This window comes from Columba livia, chromosome 2 (genome assembly GCF_036013475.1).
Source record: "Columba livia isolate bColLiv1 breed racing homer chromosome 2, bColLiv1.pat.W.v2, whole genome shotgun sequence".
Classification (NCBI taxonomy): domain Eukaryota; kingdom Metazoa; phylum Chordata; class Aves; order Columbiformes; family Columbidae; genus Columba; species Columba livia.
Window position 1 is genome coordinate 52,887,114 of NC_088603.1, and position 26,761 is coordinate 52,913,874.

At 38.0% G+C, this 26,761-nt stretch overlaps 1 protein-coding gene across 6 annotated transcripts in view; it reads left to right on the forward strand.

Annotated features, from left to right (window-relative positions):
* UBP1 (upstream binding protein 1) overlaps positions 1-26,761 on the forward strand; it is a 46,546-nt gene that overhangs the window by 17,691 nt on the left and 2,094 nt on the right. For 2 of the 6 annotated variants that reach the window (XM_065051974.1, XM_013367109.2), the window contains exons 3-15: positions 4,530-4,606; positions 7,183-7,288; positions 7,890-7,996; positions 9,725-9,877; positions 10,032-10,142; positions 10,669-10,776; positions 17,893-17,996; positions 18,833-18,887; positions 19,071-19,164; positions 22,528-22,618; positions 23,226-23,335; positions 24,741-24,883; positions 25,461-25,512. In XM_065051974.1, the coding sequence (XP_064908046.1) occupies positions 4,530-4,606; positions 7,183-7,288; positions 7,890-7,996; positions 9,725-9,877; positions 10,032-10,142; positions 10,669-10,776; positions 17,893-17,996; positions 18,833-18,887; positions 19,071-19,164; positions 22,528-22,618; positions 23,226-23,335; positions 24,741-24,883; positions 25,461-25,512 (1,311 nt within the window). The remainder of the gene's footprint in view (positions 1-4,529; positions 4,607-7,182; positions 7,289-7,889; positions 7,997-9,724; positions 9,878-10,031; positions 10,143-10,668; positions 10,777-17,892; positions 17,997-18,832; positions 18,888-19,070; positions 19,165-22,527; positions 22,619-23,225; positions 23,336-24,740; positions 24,884-25,460; positions 25,513-26,761) is intronic. The other 4 variants (XM_065051976.1, XM_065051975.1, XM_021288140.2 and 1 more) reach the window with 3 other exon arrangements.

Here is a 26,761-nt window from a genome sequence, read left to right on the forward strand (position 1 = left end):
CATCTGAAATGACTCAGATTGTTTCATCTTTCCTTGAAAATATCTTTTAATATAAAGATTTCTTTTGGAAAGAAGTTTTGCTGGTTTTCAGTGTCCAACTTTTCCTGCTGTTGAAAAATGAAGGCATTGGTATATATTTTTTCTAAATAAATATGGAAAAAAACCACTTGGCCAACTTTCCTTCTGTATTAATGCTTCAGACAGAAAGACAGTACATTTGCTGCCTACGTTAAGACTTTCTCCTAAAAAAATGCCCTATTAGCTGTTGATGCAAACCATATTTATTTATTTATTTTAAAAAATCTTGCGATAGTTTTCAGAGATGACATCTTTCATACTGAAGCCAGTTTAAAATAGGTTTCAAAATAGTTGTGGTTTGCAACACTGAGCTGTACTGATAGATCTGTTTGTGTAATGAGATGGATTAAGTCCTCTAGAAAAAGAGGTCACTTCAGTTATCTGGTTTCTAGTTTGGCCCTGTTATCAGGCAATGTCTTGCCTTAAATAATTTTCAAGAGGTTTGTGAGTAGGGAATACCATAGAGAGCTAAGACCCTCTTGAATTTCATCAGCAGTTGTCTTAGTGTATTGGATTGGGAATGCCATAAGTAATGGGAACATTTGCCCTCTCTGTTAAGCTGTGGAGACATTTCCTAAGGCAATACTTAAACAAGCCCAGACTTTACCCTCTGTTAGTACTTTAATTGGAATACCTAAGAGCCTTGTTCAGAGTTCAAGGAGCATCTGATGATGCTCTTAGTTATATGGTTTAGTTTTAGATAGTCCTATGAGGAACAGGGAGTTGGACTCTGTCCTTATGAGTCCCTTCCAACTCGAGATATTCTATGAGCTAATGGAATATTTAAACTGATTAGGTTTCCAGCTGAAGCTGATTCAAGATGTTCAGGTCTTGGAGGGATGATGGTTGGTTTTTCAGGGGTTTGCAGGGTTCTTACTAACTGTAAAATCTACTAAATGAGTCCATTGAGAATGCATATCAGAGTTGTAGGACAGTGTTTTGAGTTGGCTACTGCTCAACTAGATGTATATCAAATAGTGAAAGTGGTAACGGAAGGGAATTGCTTTTAAAGGGGAAGCATCTGTTAAGTTGGTTTACACTGTGCAGCTGGGCTTGTAGTTCTGTGAATGCAAAGAACTGCTTGGGAGAGGTGGGATCCACCTCAGCAAGAGGGACAAAGGCACTTTTGCCAGCAGGGTGGCCCACAGAGACATGATGGGATGGCTTGCATAAGTGGAGTGTTACAACAGAGGGATACTGGCTTTTTAGGAAAAGCAGGGCAAGAGGATAAGGAAGGGGGAGCTGCCCTTTTTGTGGGAGAACAGCTGAAATGTCTGGAGCTCTGCTTAGGGATGGGTGATAAGCCAACTGAGAGCTTATGGGTAAGGATTAAAGAGCAGAACAATATGGGTGACCTTGTAGTGGGTATCTGCCATAGGCCATCTGACTATGAAGAACAAGAAGATGAGGCCTTCTACAAAGAGTTAGAAGTAGCCTCACATTCACAGGCCATGGTCCTCATAGGAGGACTTAAGCTATCCTTGATGTCTGATGGAGTGACAACACAGAAGGGCATGAGCAATCCGGGAAGTTCCTGGAGAGCATTAATGACAACTTTCTGACCCAAATGAAAGAGGAGCCAGTGAGGAGAGGTGCTTTGCTATACCTCTTATAACAAGGAAGGGCTCATTGGGGATGTGAATGTTAAAGGCAGCCATGGCTGCTGTGACCATGAGATGGTGGAGTTCAGGATCCTGAGAAGAGGGAGGAGGGCAGAAACAAGATCACATCTCTGGACTACAGGAGAGCATACTACCCTCTTCAGTGATGATCTTGGTAGAGTCCCATGGGATAAGGTCCATGAGGGAAGAGCAGCCCAAGAAAGCTGGTTAATATTGAAGGATTGCCTCTTCCAGTGTCAAGAGCAGTGGTTCCCAATGAGCAGAAAATTGGGTGAAAATGTCAAGAGGCCTGCATGGAGGGCCAAGGAGCTTCTGGCGAAACTCAAACACAAAAGTAAGCATACAGTAGGTGGAAGCAGAGACTGGTAGCCTGGAAGGAATACAGAGACACTGTCCAAGCATGCAGAGATGCAGTCAGTTAGGAAAGCTGAAGTATGGGTAGAATTGAATCTGGTGAGGAGTGTCAAAGATAACAAGGTGAGCTTCTGTAAGTACATAAGTAGCAAAAGGAAGCCTATGGAGAATGTGCTGTCCCTGCTCAAGAGGGTATGGGCAATGGTGACACAGGACATGGAAAAATCTGAAGTACTGAAAGCATTATTCACCTCACTCTTCACTAGCATCACTGGTCTTCTGGAATCCCAGGCCCTAGAGATCAAGGGGAATGTCTGGAGCAAGGAATATGTACCCTTCGTGGAAGAGGAACAGGTCAGGGTTTCCTTAAGCAAACTGCACATACATAAATCAATGAGTCCTGATGGGATGCACCATGAGTGCTGAGGGAGTTGGCAGATGTCATTGTGGAGCCACTCTAGATAGTCCTTGAGCAATCACTGTGACTAAAAGAGGTGCCCAAGGACTATAGGAAAGCAAATGTTGTGCTGATCTTCAAAAAGGAGGACCAAGGGAACTACTGGTCAGCCTCACCTCCATCCCTGGAAGGGTGACGACAGTAACTAATCCTGGGAATGAATTCCAAGCATATGAAGGACAAGAAGGTCATCAGGAGTAGTCAGCATAGATATGTCCTATTTGATGAATGAGGGAAGACTAGCTCTCTGTAGCATTGTGTTTGATACCAGAACAGAGGTTTAGTTTGAAAGATAATGAACTGAACTGTGTTGAAGGAAGCATAAATTCTACAGAATGATTTAATCTAGTATTCATTTAATTTGATTCAATGTACAGATGTAGAATAATTAAAAGTGTAGTTCAGATGACAATCTTATGCATTGCAGTAACTAAAAGAGCTGCATATGAATGGAGAATTCAGGGTTCCTCACAGAGGGACCTAATAACACTATTAAATACTGTGTAAAATGGGACTCCTGAAGAGGTTTAAGTGCCAGCACAGGAAAATCCTGTATTTCTAAATAGTGTCGGGGTTAGCTAAAAAAAAAAAAAAGCCAAGGGGAAGTCACAGTTGACCAACTTGATAAACTTCTGTGATGAAATGACTGGTTTGGTAGACAAGGGTGGAGCAGTAGGTATTTTGTACCTGAAAAGACTAGTAACACTTGATGAGCAAGCAATTAAAATGTCTTCTTTCTTTCTTTCTTTTTCCCACACCTTTCAAAATAATAGTGAAAGAGAACAGAGATCTATTTGCAAAAGTTTTATTAATAGTGCTAGATTAAACAAAAAAACCCGTGATGCTGTCTGTAAATGGAGATGGAATTACATGTTTTATTTCCATATGAGTAAAGTAACACTGGTAATTGAACGAATCTCATTAACAGGGGAAAAAAAAAATCTCCTGTTAAACATAAGAGAAGCAATGATCTCTTGCTTTACTCAGTTGCACTGGTTACATTCATTTAATATTTACACATATTTGTCATCAGTGACCAAATGCTGCTGGGGTAAAGAAAACCTGTACATGTGTCGAGTATATACAGAAAGGTACTAACTGTGTTACAGAAAAAAGCCCAGACAGTCCATAGTTGGAGGTAACATCAGTCTATGAAGCAGTGAAAGGAGCTGAAGAAATCTTATTCACAGGGTATGACAGCCGAACATTCACCTTGTGTGGCAAGCTGATAAATGTCTTTTAAAAGTAGTAAATACTGTAGCATAAAGGTAGTTTGGATGGTAATGCAGGAGGTAATGTGAATGTACTGCACTTGATCTTAGTGAATCTCTTGAAATCTATTTTGTCCTGTGTTTTAATTAAGGAAATGTGATTTTGCAAATGAATGTGTGTTGCTCACCTTGGAAGAAAAAAATCCCTGTAGTTCAAATAAATAACTTTGAGCTTTTTCTAATTTGATGTACAACAGTTCCTCAAATTCACTGGAAAGACAGGTTTGCTCATACCTGTGTGAAATTACCAGTAACTAGGTCTTGTAAAGGCTTAGTTCTGAAATGATATGAAGCACACAAATGGCACAAAGGCAACAGCTACATGGGCAAAATTAAACATGGGAGAGTAGTATGTGTGTTGTATGAAGAGTACAAAAATTTTGTGAGAGTTTGTTTCTGAAGACCAGTTTATGGTTCTCAGTTTCAAAAATAAAATAATTCAGCTTTGAAATGTTTTTCTTTGGGGAAAAAAAATAAGAGAAACGTACACTTACATTTCATGTAAAATGAAATACTTAAATTTTGAAGGTATCCGCAGTTTTAAAGTGGGACCAAAAAGCTGAATTTAGTTTCATTAATTCCTGTGTTATGAAGTTAACCTTGTTACAAAAATCTCTTAAACGTAAGTTGCAGGTACTGATTCTGGTGTGCTGTGTATGAACCAGAAGCTAATTCAGGTGCATTAAACATGAAATAGCTTTGTGCTCTGACTCTTCTACTGATAACAAACTTTTTTTCTCTTTAAAGGTCAGTCCTATGAAATACGGATGCTAGATAATCGGAAAGCTGGAGACATTCCAGAGATCAATGGAAAACTGGTGAAGGTGAGCTGAAGTTCTCTAGATAGTGTTACTAACAAACTTCTGCTGGTTGCACATGAAAAGAGTAGTTTTTGACCTCTTATTGTACTCCAGTTCAGAGGGAGGTGGACCACCTGATCTTACCAATAAAGAAAATACGCACAGTGGAACCTAATGCCTAGTTTTATTGTTTTATTTCAGGTTTACTTCAAATTAAAAGAATATACATGTATGCATTTTCATCTTTATGAATGGATTGGTTCATTTAATGTAATTTTAGATAACTAAAAGTGAGCTAATCACTTTTATGTACCCTTTATGTGGTCTGCAGTCTGATCTATTTTAAGATGAGATGAATCTCCACTAAAAGTGCAGGTGTCTTTCTGCTGAGTAAAAGGAAGCCGTGGTAGCAATGATCTCAAATTTAGATATTTGAAGTTAGATGAGAGAAATCCAATCCAGAGACTGCATATTTTATGAATTTTTTTTCCTGTTGTCGCTAGATACGCGTTCAGAATGACTGTTGACCAGTGATAATTTTAATATGAATATGAAGAATATTAATAGGCAGTGCATAGAGTCCTTGTGTGTAGTGAAGACTGAATTATTTTGTACAAAGCTGAAGATACCTAGTTGTCTATGGATTTGTATCCAGCATCTTCTGAACCATTTCATTTTCCATTTTAAGTAATTAGGACATGCATAAGGAAGCTAGAGGGTCATTTAGAAAGCAGTGGAGGTATTATGAGCATATTTCTTAATAGGTGTTACGGAGGACACATAGAGCCAACCTATGTTTTTTGCAGCGGTGGAATACTGGCACATAGGAAACATGTCTATAGCAAAACCCATCTTTAATTTTGCTGCTTCCTGAGCAGTTTGTTCCATACCTGAGCTCCTGTTCCTAATTCCAGATTTGTCTCCTTATGCTTTAATATTAGCAGAAGGTACTGTGCATCTGAACTATTTCATGAAGTATAAGAATGAGGTAGACTGAAAAATGCCCAATTTGTGGTATTTAAGGTGGGAAGGTGGGCTTTTCTTATAAGCTTCAGGCAGTGTTACTAGATTTTCCAGAAAATCTCATTCATGCATTGGGGAAGAAGGAAAAACAGTTCAGTTAAAGTCACTTTGACAGTGGTACTGATAAGTACATCGGAACAGTGTGCCTGTGGGAGGCTGATTCTTCACCTGTCAACTTGGGACTATATAATTTGTGAACTTTGGCTGGCTTTTGTATATTCCTGTGGCTTGTACTTATTTGTCTGTGGGATTTCAGGAAGTGTTAAGCACAAATATAAAACTGACTTGTGAGTTCTGTAATTAAACCTTTTACAATCTGTCATGTTCGCTTTCTGTAATCGGCATGTTGACTATTTTGCCCGCTTCAGTGCTGTTTCCTTGTAACTTCGCAGAATCTCTCTGCTGTATTTTTATAAGTTCCTATGTTGGTGGTGAGCCATTTCATAGGTAGAATAGATGAAAGCAGTGTAAAAGTTTTAAACCAGTAAATTTTATCATAGTAAGACATGCATCAACAAATTTTCTGTTCTGGGCACTTAAATGCTGGAATCCCAGTAGTTAAAGAAAACATTTCCTGGTGGTGGAGGTGACTGCTGATACTTCCAAACTTGCTAGTTTGCAATGAAAAAGGAGCCGTATATTTGCACATGCGTGCACATGTGCTTTCCGGTTTCAAAATAAAACCGAGGAAATGCATTGTATCTGGAGAAGGCACTTCATTTGAAAGTTCTTGAGGTTTTTTTTGAACGCTTTTATCCACTGTTAATACAAGTAAGACTGTAGACTAATGGGAAAAAGTGAGCCTTTAAAAGTTTTGTCTATGTTTTGTTTGTTCAGTAGCAAGTCATGTCTGCAGTTGTTCTTCCTGTCTGTATAACTTTGTATGCGCATTCATGCGGCAGAACGGATACCATTAGTTAAGATGACTAAGAGCACAGTTGTAGCAGAACTAGTCACATAAGTAGGCATTGTTGGCTAGTTGCTCCTAGCTGAATAAAGTTAATCATACTGTAGTATTTTTAGATTAATATTTCAGTGGGAAGAGTTGGAGTAGTTTGGATGTTTTTTATTCTAACTATTAGTTAAAATAATATATTTGTTGTAAATATATTTATAAATATTAGGAATATATTTTTCTGTTTTCTTTCTTAAAGTTGTCTACAAAAATTCACAAAATTCCTGATGAAAAAACAGTGGTCAAACCGTATTCACTGCTTTTTAGAATAAATGAAGTCTCCTGTGTTTGTTTTCTCGAATAAGTTTGTGTTGCCTGCACAGTGTCGATACTATGCTGTCAGTGTTGCTCAGTTCACTGCAGGCAATTCATGCTGACCTTTAGAATATGCAATCAGATGTCATTCTCTTTTGTATTTTTACCGCATTTTCAAATATCTCCTGCTGTTCAATTCTATTTCTATGTTCTGGAATATATTGGGATACTGATGGTTGCCAGTTTTTTTGCTGTAAATACGTGCATATCAGCGCTGTAGCTATTGTGGAATGTTCTAGTGCTTTAAGCTGTTCTAAACATATAGTAACTTTATGGCTCATCAGATGCTTGTTTTGTTCTTTGTTAGAGTATTATAAGAGTTGTGTTCCATGACAGAAGGTTGCAGTATACAGAGCACCAGCAGCTGGAAGGTTGGAAGTGGAACCGCCCTGGGGACAGACTTCTCGACTTAGGTATAATTGTTTCTCTATGTTGCCACTGTACGAAATTCAAATTTAAATTGACCATGGTCACATGGTGAAAAAAGACAGGCCAGTTGTCTATGTGCTGCTTTGTCATAGTGTATATTTTGAATATGTATATTCTTACCGCTTTCGCATTCCTTTATAAACCTTAAAGTGTTACAGAAGTAAAATGGCAACTCTGAAGCTTATACATTTAGTAATCTTTCTAATTGCGATTACTAAATGTTACAGTAATTAGGAGAACACAGACAAAAGTAACTTCCTCTAGTAGATTGTGGAAATGACACCAACACGGTTTCTTTATTTTGCGTAGTTTTGTATTTTTTGTTGCCTAAGCCCGGGTGGGAGGGTTTGGTGGCCTAGCGGAATCAAAAAACACCCCCAGACCTTGAGCACTTTGTGTGTTGAGTCTACTACATTTCTTCAGATCAGTCCTAAGAAACTGTTTATGGGCTTATGGTCAAGCCACCAAAGCCCACCTTTTTTCACTCTACCTGTGTTTGCTGGTGGTCACTTTATATTAAATTTACTTCTAGTGTTTTCTTGGAATATGATTGTTTTAAAATATGTATTACTTATTTTAATGTAGATATTCCAATGTCTGTTGGAGTCATTGATATCAAGACAAATCCAAGCCAGCTCAATGCAGTTGAATTTTTGTGGGATCCAACAAAATGTACATCTGCTTTTATTCAGGTTTGAAACTTTACTTGACTGGATGTTTGTGTTTGTTGCCGTTCAGGTCACAAACAGTAGTATATTTGCACCATGAAGGTTCTTGGTTTCGTGTTTGTGGGAGAGACATTAAATACCAGGTTCATAGCAACTGTTAGGTCTGTAAGGGTTCACAGTTAGATTCACAGTTAGGTGAAATTCCAATCAACTGGATTGGAATTTATAAAAGCATCTTTTAAAAACAATTTAAATAAAAGGCTTCAAAAAGCTCTTTGCAGACAGCTGCCGTGGTTAAAAGATTTAGTCTAATATGGAGTATTAGAATTAATTTATATCCCTCTAAGTAACTGCTACTAATACTGGGTTTTTTTTGGTTGAGAGGCCTGCTGTCCTAGAGATGAGCTTCAGCAAAGGTCTAGCTTGAGGATACAAAATGAAAATTAATGTACTGCAAGGAGTTTTAATTCAGACATTCAAAGATGTTTTTCACTATATCAGGAGGCTTCCTTGTAGTAGGATTTTTATTATTTATGTATTTGATATTCATGGCAATTGAACATGCTTTCTTTGGAAATTATTTAGATAGAATGTTAAGTTTTGCATTGGAATTTTTGGGTTACTTTTGTCACAGATCTGATTTTATTGTGAAGAAAAGGTATAAAGCTTGAGGTAGATTCTTACTGAGGCTGCCCAAATAGGTTAAATCCCACACTGTCAGTAAATTAACTTCGATCTGGTGCAGTTGAAGACATGTTTTTCAAGTAAGAATTATACAAGTACTAAAATGTAATCTCCTTGAAGAAGTGTGAGATCAACTATTGCACATTTTTTTCTCATGTACTTCCTTAGAAAAAGTGATAATAGATTTAGCAAAAATGGAACTGATTCTTATTATGCAAGTAGACTTCACTTATTCTGAAGGCTAGAGAACACAGCATAGCGGCACTGATGACACTTAAAACTTCATTTTCCAGTCTGTGGTTCTCTATTGTTGATGACCATAGGAAATAAAAAGGTAGTATTGTAGTCACAGAGAGTGCAAGGTGTCCACGGTGCTTGGCTTGCTTAAAATTCCCTAAAGAAGCAAAAACAATTTGGAGCGCTGTCCAGTGAGATTCATCATCACTTTTTGTTACACTGATCTTCTCCTTAGATATCTTTTAGGGGTATTTCTGGCTTACAAACCCAGTCTTCATTCTGATGTAGCACTTGAGGCAAGTGATTCAAAAGTCTGCTGACTTTCATAGGAAGCTGGGCATATTTGAAAATACCCTGATTTTGCATGAGATGAAAAACTCTGCCAGTCAGTGACCTTCTGTGGCTTTGGTAACATTTATTACAAGTAACTCTGAAGTTTATTCTAGCTATAATGCATTGGACAGTAGTATCTGGAAAAGTTTTTGCTATATTCATGACAGCTGCAGTTGTCAGCCAGATATATTTTTCTTAAGATCTAGCAAGTTCTACTTTAATAAGAATCTATAATGATGACTCATTTTTGGAGAGATTTTGGTGACACACTTGCTTGTTTCCCCTCTTCCCTGTCACCTCAAATACAATATTTTTGGCTTCATTTGCTTATGGGTACGAAAAGGAACACAATGTTAGTTATGTAGCTTGGTCCTCAGATAGGCTGGGTAATTTGTTACTTATCCTTAGAAAATATATATGATGTTGATAACACATAATGAAATTAATGTCTAGAATGCTTCTGAAGGTCCTTTTTGCTTGGTGGTTGTTTTTTTCCAGGTACATTGTATCAGCACTGAATTTACCCCTCGTAAACATGGAGGAGAGAAAGGAGTTCCTTTTAGGATTCAGGTTGACACTTTCAAGCAGACTGAAAATGGAGAATATACAGATCATCTGCATTCAGCCAGTTGTCAAATCAAAGTTTTTAAGGTAACAGTAGAAAACAGCTCTTTAATAAGATGCTCAGAAGCTGTTGTAAAGTTGGGAGGACACCTTTATATTACTGCTTGACTTCTGAGATCAGATTTCAAGTATAAAACCGTTTTCCACCTGCTTTCTTGTTCATGTAACTGTTCGTTTTTAGCCAAAAGGAGCAGACAGGAAGCAGAAGACAGACAGAGAAAAGATGGAAAAGCGAACTGCACATGAAAAAGAAAAGTATCAGCCTTCCTATGACACCACAGTTCTTACAGAGGTAACAAAATAGAATTGCGTGTGCTTACTGAGGAGAAGATACATAGATACAAATGTAGTCTTGGAAGGGTTGGGGAAGAATTAGTTCTACATCTAAAATAAGCTTTTTATTTTACAAACTTTTCCAGTGAACAGCGACATTAAATTTTGACATTTTGAAGTAAACTTTCATTTAAATACTCAATAGATGGTTGTATTAAAACACACTAAGATTCAACACTATTTGACTGACTGTACTGAACCCTAGAGCAAGTCTTTTGGTACAGCTTGCAGCTGAAAAGCGCAAAAAATAAGAGGGGGGAATCTAGAATTTAATTATCTGACAAATTTGAGCTTCAAAGGGTATTTTTTTGAGATTACAGAATTTAAGGCCCGAGCCCCAGCAGGTTTTTGCATTTTCTTTTTATTTAAACATCAGTGAGTTCTACGCGGTTTTCTAAATATTTCAGAAGTTTTTAAAAGGCTTTTAGATCTTTCCTCACTGTATAATGAAAAAAAATTGATCCAAATCTTTGGTGTTTGTCCAGATGAGGCTTGAGCCTATAATTGAAGATGCAGTTGAACATGAGCAGAAAAAGTCCAGCAAGCGGACTTTGCCAGCAGACTACGGTGATTCTCTGGCAAAGCGAGGCAGTGTAAGGGACTTCTGCTTACCTTTTCATTGTGCAAGATACCTTGTGCAGTGTTAGATATAGGAGAAACTTCCATTATATAAAGTAAAAATATTTTCATTGCTGTGTCATAATTTTATTCACTTTTATGTATACCAATTACTCCATGTTTGTTCTCAGCAAAGGAATCCTTCCTAAATCTAACACTTAAACTGTTGAAGAGGGACTGTGTAACTTTTAAAAGTCAAGAGCTTTCCGTTTATGCCACTTTGAATGAAATAGCTTTTTGCTTTCCTATATGTATGTAACTAGTGGAAGTACAAAGAGTGAAATTTAGTGTTTTATTCCATATTTGTACTGACATTCGATATAAGTTTCCGTGTGCATCAGTATTTTTAAAACACCATGTAGCGTTGCAGATGGTTGATCATTAGTTACTGATTTTTCCTTTAGCTGTCCGCATATTGTGCTCCAAGCAGGTTTAATGCAGTTCAGAAGAGTCAGCAGATATTCATGACGTGTACACTAACCCTGTATGTGCCTCCCAAAATAAATCCAACGTATATCCTGTGCACTCTTCCTGTCAAGGGTTAGCATTTTAGATTTCTTAAATGCTGTGCTGTAAGGTGAATATTGAGACCTTACATTTTTCAGTGACAAGCAATCCTGCATCTTCCATTTGGCAAGTTTAAATGTCAATTAATAATGTGACTGTGGAAGACAGTTATTTAACCATTCTTTGAACAGGCATGTTGTACTGACAGCTCTTTCCCAGCAGTGCTGTCTTTGTCCCTCAGCGCTTAGTTTGTATTATGATATGTGAAACTGATGGTTGAGGTTATAAAATACTTCTCAGCATTTGCCTCTTGTTTATAAACAGTGTAGCTGGGTAGGAGGGAACAAGCAATACTAAGAAAGATGGGCTCTTCGGTGGATTTTTTTTGCCCCCTGAAACTATTATAAGCACCGAGCTGTCTAAATTTACCTTCTGCTGTTCCTAGTTTCTGGTTTTTTCTTTCTTTTAAGAGGCACCTTTAGCATTCTTTGGCAACGCAGACATTATTGTAGTTGTTTTAAATGTCTCGTGAAGGGATGTATAGACAGGAGAAAACAGGACTTCCACTTATGAAGCATGTCTGAAGCATCTTTGAAGTTGGTCCTTTGAGGGATTTCTACTTTTTTTTTTTTTTTTTTTTTAACGCCGTGCTCTCTTTTCTTTCTCTTGTTATAAGTACTTCATTGAATGATTATTGTATATGGGAAGAATAATAGAAAAAGGTATTTTAAAAATAGATGACAAAGCCCTTGTCCAGATTAGGACAAAAACTAGCTGAATGATACCTGAAAGTTATCTAACCTGTGGTTAGCTTAACAATCTCTTGAAACACTAAGCTATGAATGGGAGCATTACCTTCATTGTGGTGAAGAAAAATTGATGTGGGACAGGTAGTACTGGACTTGCAATGCCTTTCCCAAAGGAGACAACAGGACTGTGCGTGTGTTTATTTCTTCACTTCTCATTTGGGATGAAGGATGACGCACAGACTATTTTGGAATAACACCTATGTACAGCTTTCCAGTTCTCTTAATTGTCAGCTGGCTATTCCTGTTTTGCATCTGCCCTTAATACAATTCTATCTTGAGGTCATTTGGGCAGTTTGTTGAAACCGTTTTGAATTTTATTCCTGTAGGATGAAATGCCTTCAGCCTTTGTAACTTGGTATCATCTCTGGATTTAATACATAACCTGTTCCATCGTGACAATGATTTGTATCATTAGGAAAATTATTAGAAATCGCCGAGGCCATAAAAGAAATAACATGAAACACTATTTTTGCTGTCTTAGTAGTGAAACCTTGGTAATGGCTATATACTCGTTAAGTACAACTTGATTGCTTGATTTAGAAATGGAATGTCTGATCTACAGCTTGACAGCCCAACTCATCAGCCTTTTCTTCTTGTCACCAGACAGGCTTGTTCTTCTGAGCCTTGTAAATATGGGCAGGGAATGATGCATATTTCTAGTTAGAGCAATTCTGTCCCTGCGAATTCATCTTCCCAAATGCAGCCATCAGAAGGTTTGGCCATTATCAGACTTGCCTCATCTGTGCAGATCAAATGTACCATATGTGCAGTGCAGCTGTCACAGAGGGGCTTAGGCACAAAAACTGAAGACCTGCTTTAAGTATGAGAATTGATGCTGTTTGACATATTATTCTTTATGTATGATGGATCTTGCACTTCTCATGTCCTAGGAACTGTGGCTCCATTACAGAAGAGAACAGGATTGTTTGGAGTGTGTTTTTCTTGATGAAGTTGAGAGTGTTGGCTGTTCCTTAGCAAATGCTGCTTCTACATTCCCAGAAGTAGTTTTTTGTTATCTTTTCTTGGATTCTAGAAATTTGATCCAGTTGATCCAATCTATAGTTCTTTTCCTTTTTAAAGCTGGGTACTGTTATCTTCCAACTCCACCAAACCTATTATATAGGCTGTCTTTTTTCTTCTTTGCTATTTGCATCTCATTTTGTATTTTGTTTCTTTTTTTTTTTTTTTTTTCCTTCCTATATGAACTCTTCCAGTTCAGCCACAATCTGATGTGAACAGATTGGTTTCTTACTGTGCTTCCTTCAGGAAACATTGAACCTAATATATTTTCTTTCCAATTTAATTCATATGGAATTCTAATAGAATACAAAGAGCTTGGTGAAGCTTCTTTTCTGAATGGTCATTCTGCTCTGCTCTTCTCCTGTCCTTTCTTAAGAACCAGAGATTTTTTTCCGAGTACTATCACCCATCTTTTCCTTCTCATTCATTTTCATAAGAATGCCATCTAGATATGCTTCTCCATTGCTCCTTCTTACTAATTTGATATTTCAAAACTCGGTGAATTCACTACAGTTTCTGCAGTATTTATCTCAGTGTTTTCCAGACAGACAGATGCATAGTTAAGCTACTTGTTAAGACTCTCTCTTGTGCTATGGAGCATTGATTTTTATTTTTATTATTTTTTTCTGTAGAAATAAAAGGCTACCTACCTAACACTTGCCTTCTGAATCTCAGAGTGGATATTTATGTACAGGTGACCTTCATCCAGGGACCATTTTATGAAAAAGGCACCTTATTTTCTCCTCTTTTCCAAATATATAGAAGCTAGAGCTTATCTAAGGAACAAGAGGAAAAAAAAACCTAGCAGATTCTTTTGCCTGCTTTGAATTTGAAAATAGGAAAATTTGTGTTGTGATAATTGAGTCTTTGCACTTTTTTCTGTGTACAGTATCTTGGTTGATTTTTATCTTAGTATATATGTTACAAGTTAGACTATATAAGGCTATAATTTAATTAAACTTGGTCAAATGGTCTTTTTTTTTTTACAGATAGAGCTGATTATAGGGCATATGGAAGTCAGAAGACTTCCAGTTATAGACCTTGAAATAAATTGGAAAAGAGAGTTTGGGATGTGAAAGATTGGTGCAGAAGATAAATATTTTCTGTAAATGACTTAAATTTAGAATATGAAACCTGGAGGCTGTGGGAGTCAGAAAGTGGAGCTGGAGCAAAACTGATTTAGTAACATAAGCATATAGGTTTTTTTCCAATTTGTTTCTCCCTGCTTCTATCTATACTTTCTAGCAGTATCAGTAACATACAGGATATGTCATGTGGGTGACTTCACGTTTTGGGAATAACATATTTACTTCTGCATTCATAATAATTAAGTCTAGATGAGCGGAAGTTTTTTGTTTTTGCCAACAACAACTGTGGTCTTTTGGAGCAAGAACGCAGTATTTTATAGGCTCATTGCAGAGGCTTTGTACTGTGCATAATAAAATTGCTGCCTTCTTATCTGAAGGTGATGCTGTGTGCACAAGTTTAAGTCGTCTAATTTGGAGAACAACCTTTACGGTTTTGTGTTGATTTGGTATTTGAATATAGTATGGAGTTCTTTGCCAAAGTTTAGTTTTGCTCTCTTGTAAGGCATGCATTTGAGCAGATCCAGGTAGACTGGGAGTAGGGAGGGAAATCACATTAAGCAGTGGCATAGAATAATGTGAGATTTTTGCAATTTTTCAGGAGTTAGGAACATCCTGAATTTAAATGCTACATATACTGAATCTAAAAAGTCAGAAAGATTTTTCTCTCTTCATTTCTAACTCAATAAAACCATTGGTCAACATTTTATAACCTCATTCATGTCCTACACAGAAGGATGTTAAAGCTGGGATAATAGAATAGTTTGGGTTGGAAGGGACCTTCAAAGGTCATCTAGTCCAACCCCCTGCAGTGAGCAGGGACATCTTTAACTAGATAGGTTGCTCAGAGCCCTGTCCAGCCTGGCCTTGAATGTTTCCAAGGATGGGGCATCTACCACCTTTCTGGGCAACCTGGGACAGTGTTTCACCACCCTCATTGTAAAAAATTTCTTTCTCGTGTCTCTGAAACCAAAAGTTTTCTCTGTCTCAAGAATTAATCAATGTTTGGAAATTAAGGCACAATTTCCTGAATACAGTTCTATCAGAAGCATGGAATCGGTGTACTAGTAGTAGAGGGCAGTTAGTCATGAGACCTCAAAAACATCGTCTTTGGAAATTCACCAGTATGTATTCATTGTTCATTGTACAGGTAAAGATACAACTCCAATCTCTTTTCTGGTCTGTGATGGTGTTTTACAGAGTCGGTTCCTTCCCCATGACAGACTGATATTTTTTCTTAAGTTTGTCCAGTGGCCGAAGACTTCAGTATTAGTATCATTAGCTTGCTGAATGTCCTTTGCTTAACTCAATTTTGCACTTAAGAATATAAGAAATATCCTGATTGATCAGCCTCCGACTCTGTAAAGTCCAGTGTGCTGCCCCTGGCGGTGGCAATTGCCCATGCCACTTCCTGTGACCACCACCCTTGTAACCTTGTCATGGATCTGGTGCCCAGGACTTTTGTCTAATCCTTTCTGAACTTGGTGGGTTTGTGAAGTGTGGGACAGTTGTGCATGTGAGTGATTCTGAAAGCTTGGGTTAATTGCTTGAAGATGCTTGAAGAATAAATGCTATGTTTTCTTGTTCCTTGAACCTTCCTTGAACCACCTCAATGGTCAAATATTAATTTTCCACTCCACAACCTATAAGACAGAAAGAGAACTGAACCAATGGGCATGTTGCAGCAGCAGTATTAGGAATGTAATTACTATCACTACTGCTTTTTTTTCATAGTAACCAACTGATTCAGTCTCAGTGGATAGTTAAGCGGACACAAGGCATTAAAGTGTGTCTACAGGACAAGAAGGGCTTCTTTGGGTTGGAATTGTCTTTTTCTAAGTATTTCAAATGTGTGTATTCCTGTGTTTAAACTCAGAGTTTTGTTCTGAACAACTTCAGCTGGGTTTGAAGGACAAAAACTTTAACTGCAGCACATGCCTCTGCAATGGCTCAGAAGCTGTTCTCTGCCACCAGTGCATTCTTGCCTGCCCCTGAATTCAAATATAAGTCGAACAGAATAGTGGCTAAAGGTGTACAGGTTGCATCTGTGTGTCCAAATGAACATCTTCCATTAAAATTTAGGGAGAGAGTGTCAGAAAATGAAAGGAAATGAATTGCACTTCCAAAATATTTCAGAATAACAAAGCTAACATTATTTATGTTGGACTTTTATTATAAAATTATGGCTTTGGGGACCACATAATTGGCGAATGAAGGCCCAGTTTAACTTACCTATTGTAATATAACATCTTTGAGATTAATGTTAAAATGACCTTCAGAAGAGAAACAACAGATGGGAATATACAGAGTAGAAAGAAGAGTGGGTAACACTAGAAGGTCATATCAGAGTGTGCTTGGTGCGGATGGCACTGGCTGTCATCTAAAGGGTAGCTTAGAGTATGTAATCGAAGCCTGTGTACACAGTTGCTGGCAGAAACGCTGATTTGAACCAGGTCTTGGACACATGAAAAATTTCTTTATTTTCAAGCTGTGGGCGTGCAAGAGTAGTTTTTTTTAAATTGTACGCGCCATGCTGTGGAACTTGCAATCTTACTGTGACAGGTGAGGACTGGAGTCCAGCACAGAAACGTTGTTAACTGTTTTACAGAAGATGGCAACTGATATTGCGCTCATTTACTGTTTCCACCAGATAGTGAAAGGGTCTTTCAAGACAAATTTGTTGAAACGTGTTCCATTAATATTAGGTCGTACTTGTTCTCCTCCCTCTTCCTCCTCTGCAAGGCTATGATAGAACTCAGAATGCCCTTATAGGGTATTTAGCTGATGTATGATAAGTATTTCAGAAATCTTTGTTGTTTAACAGGCATAGTCTTAGCTTACTTAATCTTGGGCAACTTGCTTGCTTTTAATCCTGCCTATTTGTCTTTGAATATACCAAAATCTGTTTGTGTGGTTTTTTTGTGGTTTTTGTTTTGGTTTTAATACTGAATTTGCAATGGTATTGGAAACACTAAAAGCAAGTCTCATTTTGAAGGGCTTCTATCATGGTGGTTTAAAAAAAATATCCAAAAAAGATTGACTGAATTGGACAGCTGGCTCATAATATACTTGTGATGACTTAAAAGTTTTGAATAAAAATTCCAGTTTAGCAAGCAGTTTAGAGAAAACGGTACATGTAAGCATCATTATAGTCCTCCAGTAAATTAGTAAAAGAAACCAATTCACACAATTTCTACTGAACATGACATTTGTGTTTCATTGTTGTCAGGGCAGATATATTTAGTTTATCCACAAGATGAAATCTAGCTTCATAGTTTTACTTAGTATTGCTGAACACCTATTGTCAGGTCATGAGACCTGCTGTTTAAACAGCCCTTTTAGGATGAAAGTAGTTTTTTCAGCGGGTGGGTTGGTAGGTTTGTTTTAAACTGAGTGATCTCTAGAGGTCTTCTCTAGCTTCACCACTAATACCTTCAGTTTGTTAACTGAAGATAGTATAAATAGAATTCTTCCTGAAAGAACAAGATAAAACAAAACTGATTTTTAACCTGGAATATCTGCATGTAATGTGTGGGATGGAGGGAACCTTTATTTGGAATTAAATATCAAAATTCTCTGGAGAAAAGCGTTGCTTTAAATTAAAGAGCTGTTCATCAGAGTAAAAATTGTATTGTCAAGAGAAACTTAAATTTTAATTTTTTATCTTCAGTGTTCACCATGGCCTGATACTCCCACAACATTTGTAAACAACAGTCCTACTCCTGCTCCAACTTTTACCTCTGCTCAACATAATACCTACAGTGTCCCAGACAGGTAGGTTTCTTTTCTGCAACCTAATTAAAGATAACATTTTAAAATCAGGCTTATTCAGAAGCGCTTTCTGAGTAAACCCAACTGTTTTCAGGTTCCACTGGGGAACGAGAGATTGTTTTGACCTATATTTTTATTTTAGGGTTTGACGCTTGCATTATGTGATGCATCTATAATGTAATTACTTCCACTTCAGCGTTTTTCCTTTTTACTGTACACTGTTGGAAACTCTTCTTCTTGTCCTTTGTCATATAGCAAATAGTTTCTCTTTTAACTGTTCTCATTTAGTCCTTGTATATGGAAACTCTTTAGCTTTTCTAGAAGAACAGTCTTTGTTCCCCTCATACACAGTTAATATAATTTGCAAGGGAAAAAACCACCAATAATCTTTACAAGCTTTTCAACAGAAACTGTAGTGGTAAACACACTTTGTACTGAGGCATTATTTAAACTACTGTAATAAAACTTGGCTGATCAAGGAATGATGTACAGTGGTATTGTCTGGTCTATATACTTTTGTTTTGTCTGCTTTGTATTTTACTACCTCTCCCTCAGTCACCATTTAAGACAGGTGTCTGTGTAAAGCTCCTGTGAGTGTTGGGAAAGCTGCTTCTCCAGTTGATAAAGAATACACAGAATAGGAACCAGACAACTTGCAAATAGAACTTTGATTATCTTTTTCATGGGTTTAGCTTAAGTTTCACTCTATGCAGTGTTTAACTTGTCTTTCAACAGTGATATTTATTGTTTGGGGAATTTCAAGTTATTTTTCAGCAATGCTTTAATATTTTGCTTAATAAAATTCTATTAATACCTTTTTTTTTGTTTTTAATCTGTAGCAATTCTTCCTCCCCAAATCATCAAGGAGATGGAACCTCTCAAGGATCTGGAGATGTGAGTGTTTGCTTTGTATATTTCTGTCAGAACATTTGATTTATATGTACCTTGATATTAATAGGTACTTGGGAAATGTTTAACTGAGGACGTTTTTTAATGGTTTGGGGGTTTATTTTTTGTTTGTGGGTTGGTTGGTTTTTTTTTTGATATCCAAATTATATCCAATCTTGTTTCTTGCAGCAGCTTCATCCTTCAGCCACAATCCAGGAAACTCAGCAATGGTTGCTGAAGCATAGGTTCTCTACCTATACAAGGCTTTTTTCAAATTTCTCAGGTATTGTTTAATTTTATTTAGAGTTTTTGTGTTAGTGAGCAAGTTTTGTGTGGGAAAATAGTTCTCTAAAAACAATATGGCTTCAGTATTTATTGTCATTTACTAACTTGTATATTAAGTGTTCAGTTTGCATTGGAAGGCATTTTTTTCTAGTTGCTTTGTACACAAATTCACCCTCACACCCAAAAGTTAATCTAAGGTTGGTTGGTTGGTTTGTTTGTTTTTTTCCCCCCCGTGATAGTTCACAAAATCTTTTTAACCTTGATAAGTCTTTTGAGAAAAAGGAATTTGGTAATTCAGACCAGCAGGCTGTCTGTTGTGCCATGGTGTGTACTAATGGCAGCCAGTATGCAGTGATGTTGAAGAAAGTGCAAGAAATTGCTGACATCCAGCCCATGTTAGATCTTTTCTCTGGAGTTAAATTTAATTGTAGTATAGGAAACTTTCATCCTCCCAAGCTCTGAAGCTGTGAATAGCAAATAGTTTCTCTGTGAAGCTCTGAAGTCATCTTACTTACAGAAATGGCAAATTATTTTTTGTATCGAACTTTGCTTTAATGCCATTTAACAGGAGGATTCACGTACGTATTTGTATTTTTGTCTTAATTTTTTTCGGTTTAACAGAATATCTGATTGTTCTTTCTTAAATGTGCATCAGTGCAGTTTCCACTCTAAGTACAGAAGCAAGAAACGGCAACAAATGCGCCCTGTGGGGCGGTGTTTCGCTGTTTGCTTCTTTAATCTTTCATGTCATTGTGCAAAGGGTGGGATGACACAGTACACACCATGAGTAACATTCCACCTGTGCCTTGGTAAAATGTGGTGCGGATGATTTGAAGATTCCTGCTCTCAGGCCGAGCTCACACTCCTGCCAGAATTCTGTTTGCACCAGGCGTCTTCCCTGGTTGCGTTTGTGTTTCTCTGACTCCGTCTAGTAAGGACAGCAGCCCCAAGTACAGATTCTCTAATGTGGCATTCTTGAAATCTGTCTTTTCTCCAGCTAGTTAATTCTGTTCGCATATGCCTCATGTTTTCTACCTAAAATTCATACTGTTTTCTGCTAGGATAATACAGGTTCTGAGAAATAAGCTCACATTTAGCCTTTCTGAACTAGCTGTGGAAGTGTCATCCAACCCTGAGAAGTTAAGTTCTGCAGTCTCACTGGTGAACGAGCCAATATTTTGCGGTAACTTCCTCAGCAAACCGTATGGAATCATGGAAAATTATTTAGGTATAGTTCTGGTGACATCAATAGAGGCAGCAATAAATAAGATTTCGGAAGCTACTGCCAATAATACAATACAAATAAGTAAAGTTTTGAGATCCCCTAGGGGTCCACGATATTTTCCTATGCACAGGCAATATGACTTCTCTAAATAAAAACTGACCAGACCTTGAGGTGGTGGTGAGGCCTCTGGAAAACCTGCAGCTTTTGGCACATAAGAGCATGACTTCTGTAAGAGAAAACAAACCACATATATGATGTTTAAGACCCACGTGGCACCACTAGTTATCTCAGTAATCAATTGGTGCTGTCCTGGGTTTCTCTCCTCAGGGTGGCTCAGTACACCTTGTAGTAAAGCAGCCTGTTGTATATCAGTGTGCAGCGCTGCCGCCAGCTGCCCTGAAACCACCAGCATCTACCAGCACATCCAGATTGACACATCAAGTCTCCTTAGCTGATCAGTGACTTGATTATTTTATTTTAAATACCGTGGGCCTAATGGAAAAGCGCAACATTTTCTAGTCAACATTTGCAGGATTGGAAATGAACCTTTTATTCTGTTCATTAGTTTTTGATCTGTGCTGCTTGTGCTGTGATTCCTAAGCTTTCTCAATAAAATTTAGTACTAAATTTCTGACAAAAACCCTTGGAAAACTTCTAAAGTGGTTCTTCTCTTTCATTATTATCTGTATATGTTTATAGAAGTCAAATACTAGCCAGCTGATAGATTTTCTTTGAAGCAAGACATGTAGTATAGCTTTTAATTATACTATTTCAGGTGTGATTTTTCTTTTTATTATAGTACTTAAGGGGTATGATGACAAATTATTTTTACTGTATTTCACCTATGCATTCCTAGATCATCTGTGGAGTGTTTTCACAAAGTCTGACTCTTTTTTTTAACTTGTGCTCCCACTCATCTATTACAGTGACTGATTTTTTTTCAGACTATTGTTTTCCCTGTTGACACTCATGGTGCTTCTAAGAAGTGTGCTTCCTTCAGTTTTGTGTTTAGATCTGCTTAGTATCTGTTATTGACACTTCATTTTCTGAAGTAAATGTTCTGGGAAGCAGCTGTTTTCACAGCTCACTCAGTCCCGGGAATATTTAAAAACAAACAAACAAACAAACACGTGCTTTTGGATAGAAGTATCCCACATTTACCCAATAGGCTGCTGATGGACTCGTTTGACCACACTGATTCAATTGTGCCAACCTTTAGCAGTATCTTCTATAAATGAGAGCATTGTAATAGCTTAAGTGCATAGAGGATACGATGTATTAATTGAATCATAGAATAGTTTGGGTTGGAAGGGACCTTCCAAGGTCATCTAGTCCAACCCCCTTGCAACGAGCAGGGACATCTTCAACCAGATCAGGTTGCTCAGAGCCCCGTCCAGCCTGGCCTTGGATGTCTCCAGCGATGGGGCATCTCTGGGCAACCCGTGCCAGTGTTTTACCACCCGCATTGTATTATAAAACATTTCTTCCCCATGTCTAACCTGAATCTCACCTCCTTTAGTTTAAAACCATTACTCCTTGTCCTGTGGTAACAGGCCCTGCTCAAAAGTCTGTCCCCATCTTTCTTATTGGCCCCTTTTAAGTACTGAAAGGCCACAATAAGGTCTCCCCAGAGCCTTCTCTTCTGCAGGCTGAACAACCCCAACTCTCTCAGCCTGTCCTTATAACAGAGGTGTTCCACCCCTCTCATCATCTTGGTGGCTTCCTCTGGATCCCCTAGAATGATTCCTTGAATGAGAAACCATCAAATATCTTTGCTCTGTATTTTGCATGGGTTTAAAATACACTAACCTGGCTGTCAGTTAAAACGTTGTCATTTAAGCCGTTGTCTGGATATAGAGCAGTCATCTATCTCTACAGTGTTTGTGTGCCTTCCAGACTTCGTACATTTTCAAAGAAGTGAGCACCGTCAAGGGAAACCAGCCACCTTTCAAAAATGGGTCCCTTTTTCTCAGTGCTAGCTAGTGCCTATTCTAAATTTTACTTGATTGTGTTTGCAGGATTCCATTTTTGTAATGGTGGAGTTTGTTATTCTTTGTTTAAATGAACATGCAATTTATTTTTAAAAGTATAGATGTTCTAAAAGAATCTTCATAAAATCCTCCTGTGTTTTTCCAGGTGCTGATTTATTAAAGCTGACAAGAGAGGATCTGGTACAAATCTGTGGTCCAGCCGATGGAATTCGGCTATATAATGCACTGAAATCCAGGTAAATATGTTGAGTGTGAGGCTAAGTGGGGTTTGTTCTGTCCTTTACTAGAATCCCCTTCCTTAGAACTGGGATATCGGGGAAGTTAGTGGGGGGATGGGCCTCGATGTGTGCGAGAGCTGTCTCAGGAACTGCCAGCAGCGTGTTTCAGAAGAGCCTCCTGTGTTTGCCTTCAGGGCAGAGCCCAGATGAGGTGCTGGCACTGACCGGTCCAAAGGCAGCCTGTGAGACCGGTACCAGTGCAGTTGGGCGCTGCCGGTTTGTTGGCAAGACACAAAACTTCTTGTTTACGGGAGCCAAGAACAACCCCCAGCTGAGGCCTTCTGGGTATTCGTTACCGTTGACCTTTATAAGAATTGTCATCATCACTCAGTAGTTACGTTCCAGGATTCCAACATCTTGATGAACTTGGAATTGATTGAAATTTTGTTAGAATCCAGTAGCATCTGAGGGACTACTTACCATTATATTAATTTTTTTTGATCAGTCGAGAGAAAACATTTCAGGTATACTATTAGCATAACAAATCTACATTTGTGACATATCACCTTCCATATTTCCAGGGCAAATAACCTTTTCTCTGACGTGTGATTTGTTTGAATTGCAGGTCCGTTAGGCCCCGTTTAACAATCTATGTCTGTCAGGAGCCATTACGGAGCATTCAACTGGAAAGACAAGATGCAGGCAACGGCGACAGCAGCAATGGTGCAATATATGGTATGGCACATAGGGGTCTCTCAGCATACCATTCCTTTGTCTTAAAGTCTAAAACAAGATAGATGGGAAGGAAAAAAGAATAGTGAAGAGGCTGAATTTCTTTTTCTGGTGTGCAGAGAAACCATAGAAAGTTATATTTAGATCAACTTTGCTATTTTAACACTGCAGGGGATGAAAAGACTGTTGAAACCTCTCAAGATTAAATCATTGGGATTTTTTATTTGTTTGTTTTTCAGTCCATTGATAAACCTAACTCTAGTTACGTGGTAATTAAGGAGCTCTCAAATTAGATGTGCTATGTTGTTACAGCCAAGGTATTAACTGTATAAATGTAGGTGCATGTAAAAGCTACACGCAAATAAAACACTTACATTCTTTCCTGTTTTTCAATCAGGTTTTGCTGTGCGACTGAACTAAACCGGGTAGAGCTTAGGCAAGGAAAAACAGCCAAGTAGTCTATGAGCTCATGATTTTAGTATTATTTTCCTGAGAGATAGCTGTTTTTTCAACACAGATGGAAAGTTAGTATTTAATTGTAAATTCATGTCAATTTACATTTAAGAGAATGGAGCTGTGTGGAATGATTCTTTTCTTGCTCTTGGCTTTGAGTGAAGAGCCCTCCTGCCCAACCAACTGAAATGTGCAGTGGCTGCTGCTGTAATAGTTGTTGTGTATTTTCCATGCAAGAACTGAGGCAGAGGAAGATCTGTAAATAGGATGCTGTCTGTGTTAAATACATCTTTTCCCTCTGGATATCTTTAGTCTTTGGTTTGGGACAGAAGAATGTGCAAACATGGGCCTGTCAAGGGCTTCCAGCGCTATTAAATAAAACTATAGAGCTGTAGCTATAGCATCAAACTGAATAGCAACTTTGTCTTGCCATTCTGTTTGTTTGTGGTGCTGTATTTGCCCCCCCCCACCCTTCAGCTCAGAGGTGATCAGTAGGAAATTTATTTAGAGAGTTGAAAAAGGCTTTATTTACCAAAAAAAAAAAATCTACATCCCTCTTCAAAGCAACAGTGTAGTAGTGTAAGTCAGGCTTATTACCTGCTTGAGACGGTCCAGAGCTACTTCCAAAGTCATCATTAGGTGAGTCTTAAAGAAGCATTTTGAGTCTGTTTGACATGGCTGTGCCTTTTGGTGCAGGATACACGAAAAGATACGGAATTTGCTTTCAGTATCAGATCGAGTAGAAGCCTCCCCCTTGTCAGAGAGGTTGTGCTTGTGTCTTTACCCTGAAAGAAGAGTCATGGCAGTTCATGCTGCTTACTGAGAACAGGAGAGAGTAAAGGTTTCTAGCTTTTAACATTTTTTTAAAGCCAGACGATAAACAAATTGCATTTTTTTTAAATATAGTCACTTGTTATCAGTTTGTATTGTGCTTATTTTTTTGTTCTTCTTGTAGTTTATCATGCAATCTACTTAGAAGAAATGGCAGCCTCAGAAGTCACACGCAAGCTCGCTTTGGCATTTAATATTCCTTTGCATCAGATCAACCAGGTTTACAGACAGGGTCCCACAGGTATCCACATTCTTGTTAGTGACCAGGTAAGGAAATTTTCTTTTCTTGACAAATTTTATTTATGAATGAAATAGAATAGAGGATTTTCTTCTGCTTGCTTATTACTGTTCTTTTTTTTCTGTTTGATAATGCAACCTGCTGTTTTCTGCCATTGAGAGTATTTTTTCATTAAAATGAGCAGAGTGATCTGTTAAATATCACTTCCTCTACCTGAATAAATTCCCATTACGAAAAGGAAAAGGCAACTGGTCTGTGTAGTTCTGAGATGCTGCAGTAATTACTTAGTATGTATTTACTTTGAACATGCCCAAAGGCAGGGAGTGTTTAAATATTGTAGAACTCGGCTTATTCAGGCATCTGCTACACATATTTAGAGTTCCAAAAACATAGCAAACAGTAACAGGCTCCCAGCTGGTTGTCACATGATTAGCAAGCAGTATTATGACAGTAATGTATTGTAATTTAATTTGGTATATTCTTATCATTTGCTCAATAAAGCCAAAAATACACAATTGCTTATAAAAGGCCGTGTTTTGTATCCGATGTATTTATTATTTGCGTTGGTCGTGCTCAGGAGGGTTTCACAACTTTTTATTTTTGTAGATGGTTCAGAACTTTCAAGATGAGAGTTGTTTCTTATTCACCATGATAAAAGGTACAGTGTCTTTTCTGACAGTCTAAACCACAATTGTTGATTCTACCAAGGCACCTTCTGTAAAGCAGAATATTGTTGCAGTAAAACTTCCCCAAGCAAAGAGTAACAGCAAATCTACTGAAGGCTGACTTGCAAATAAATAAAATAAATCTGCATACAGTAGTGGCAGAATATATGCACAAGTTCTTCCTCTTGTAGCCAGACCTTTCAGGCTCTCCAAGCTTTCCGTTCAGAACCAGCATGGTGTTCAGTAACAAACCTCATTTAAAATATAGTCAGCCATCACTGAACAGTGCTTGCTGTTAGTCATTGGTGAGAGTGAAGTTTCAAAATAATAATTAAAAACCAAATATCCTGGCAGTAGTACCTCTGAAGTTCAGAAACCTAATAACTGAGTCATGATAGCCGGCAGAGCCAAGTAAAAAATTGTGCGAGTACAATAATCTTCGGTAGGCTGTTGTTGTAGACAGGATGTGGCCGTTTTGCTGGGCAGACTGCGGCACGTCTCCTCTGCCTAACAAAGACTCGCTCTTGTAAGGCTGCGGTTTAGCAGCGACTTGTAAACTTGAACAGGAACAAACTCCTCCGCCCCTGTGCTGTCAAATGGGTGGAATGATTGTAATTGTTTGGATGCAGTTGCACTGGGATACAGCCAACCTGAGTCCATAAACATTCACATCTCTGTGATATGAGTCTCCTTTTTGAACACGAGGTGTTCCAGGTGAATCTCACACTTCCTTAGGAGACCAGTTTCTTTCTGGTAGAAGCTGCCAGGAGGTTGCTGTCACTAATGACAAGTTTGACTCTGCAACTTTTACCTAGAGAAACTGTCCCAGCTCTGAGGATCCCATTACAAATTGTTCATCATAACATTTGTGTTCAGCACAAGTAGGAAATCTTTAAAAGCTACGTTTTTGCTGTAGATGAGCCGTGTTTTTCAAGTCTGCTTTGCTGAATCAGCATCCTAATTTGAAACTAATTGTTCTGTGTAGTATAAAATCTGCCTGCGTGGTCAGTGATTGTTAGAGACCTGTTTATCTCAGCTGTTAAGCCTTTGGTGGCACTGCCAGCTTCTAAGCATAAACTCCACAGGGTTTTGGGTTTTTTTTTAACACTCTTTCATTTGGTTTCCTAGTTTAAGGCACAAAATAGGTTATTAAAAACATATGCTAAGGATTTATTGGTCTTGCAGAAATTAAGTGCCTTCTATGATACAGTCACTGTCAAGCAAGGTGGGTTTAATGAGTAC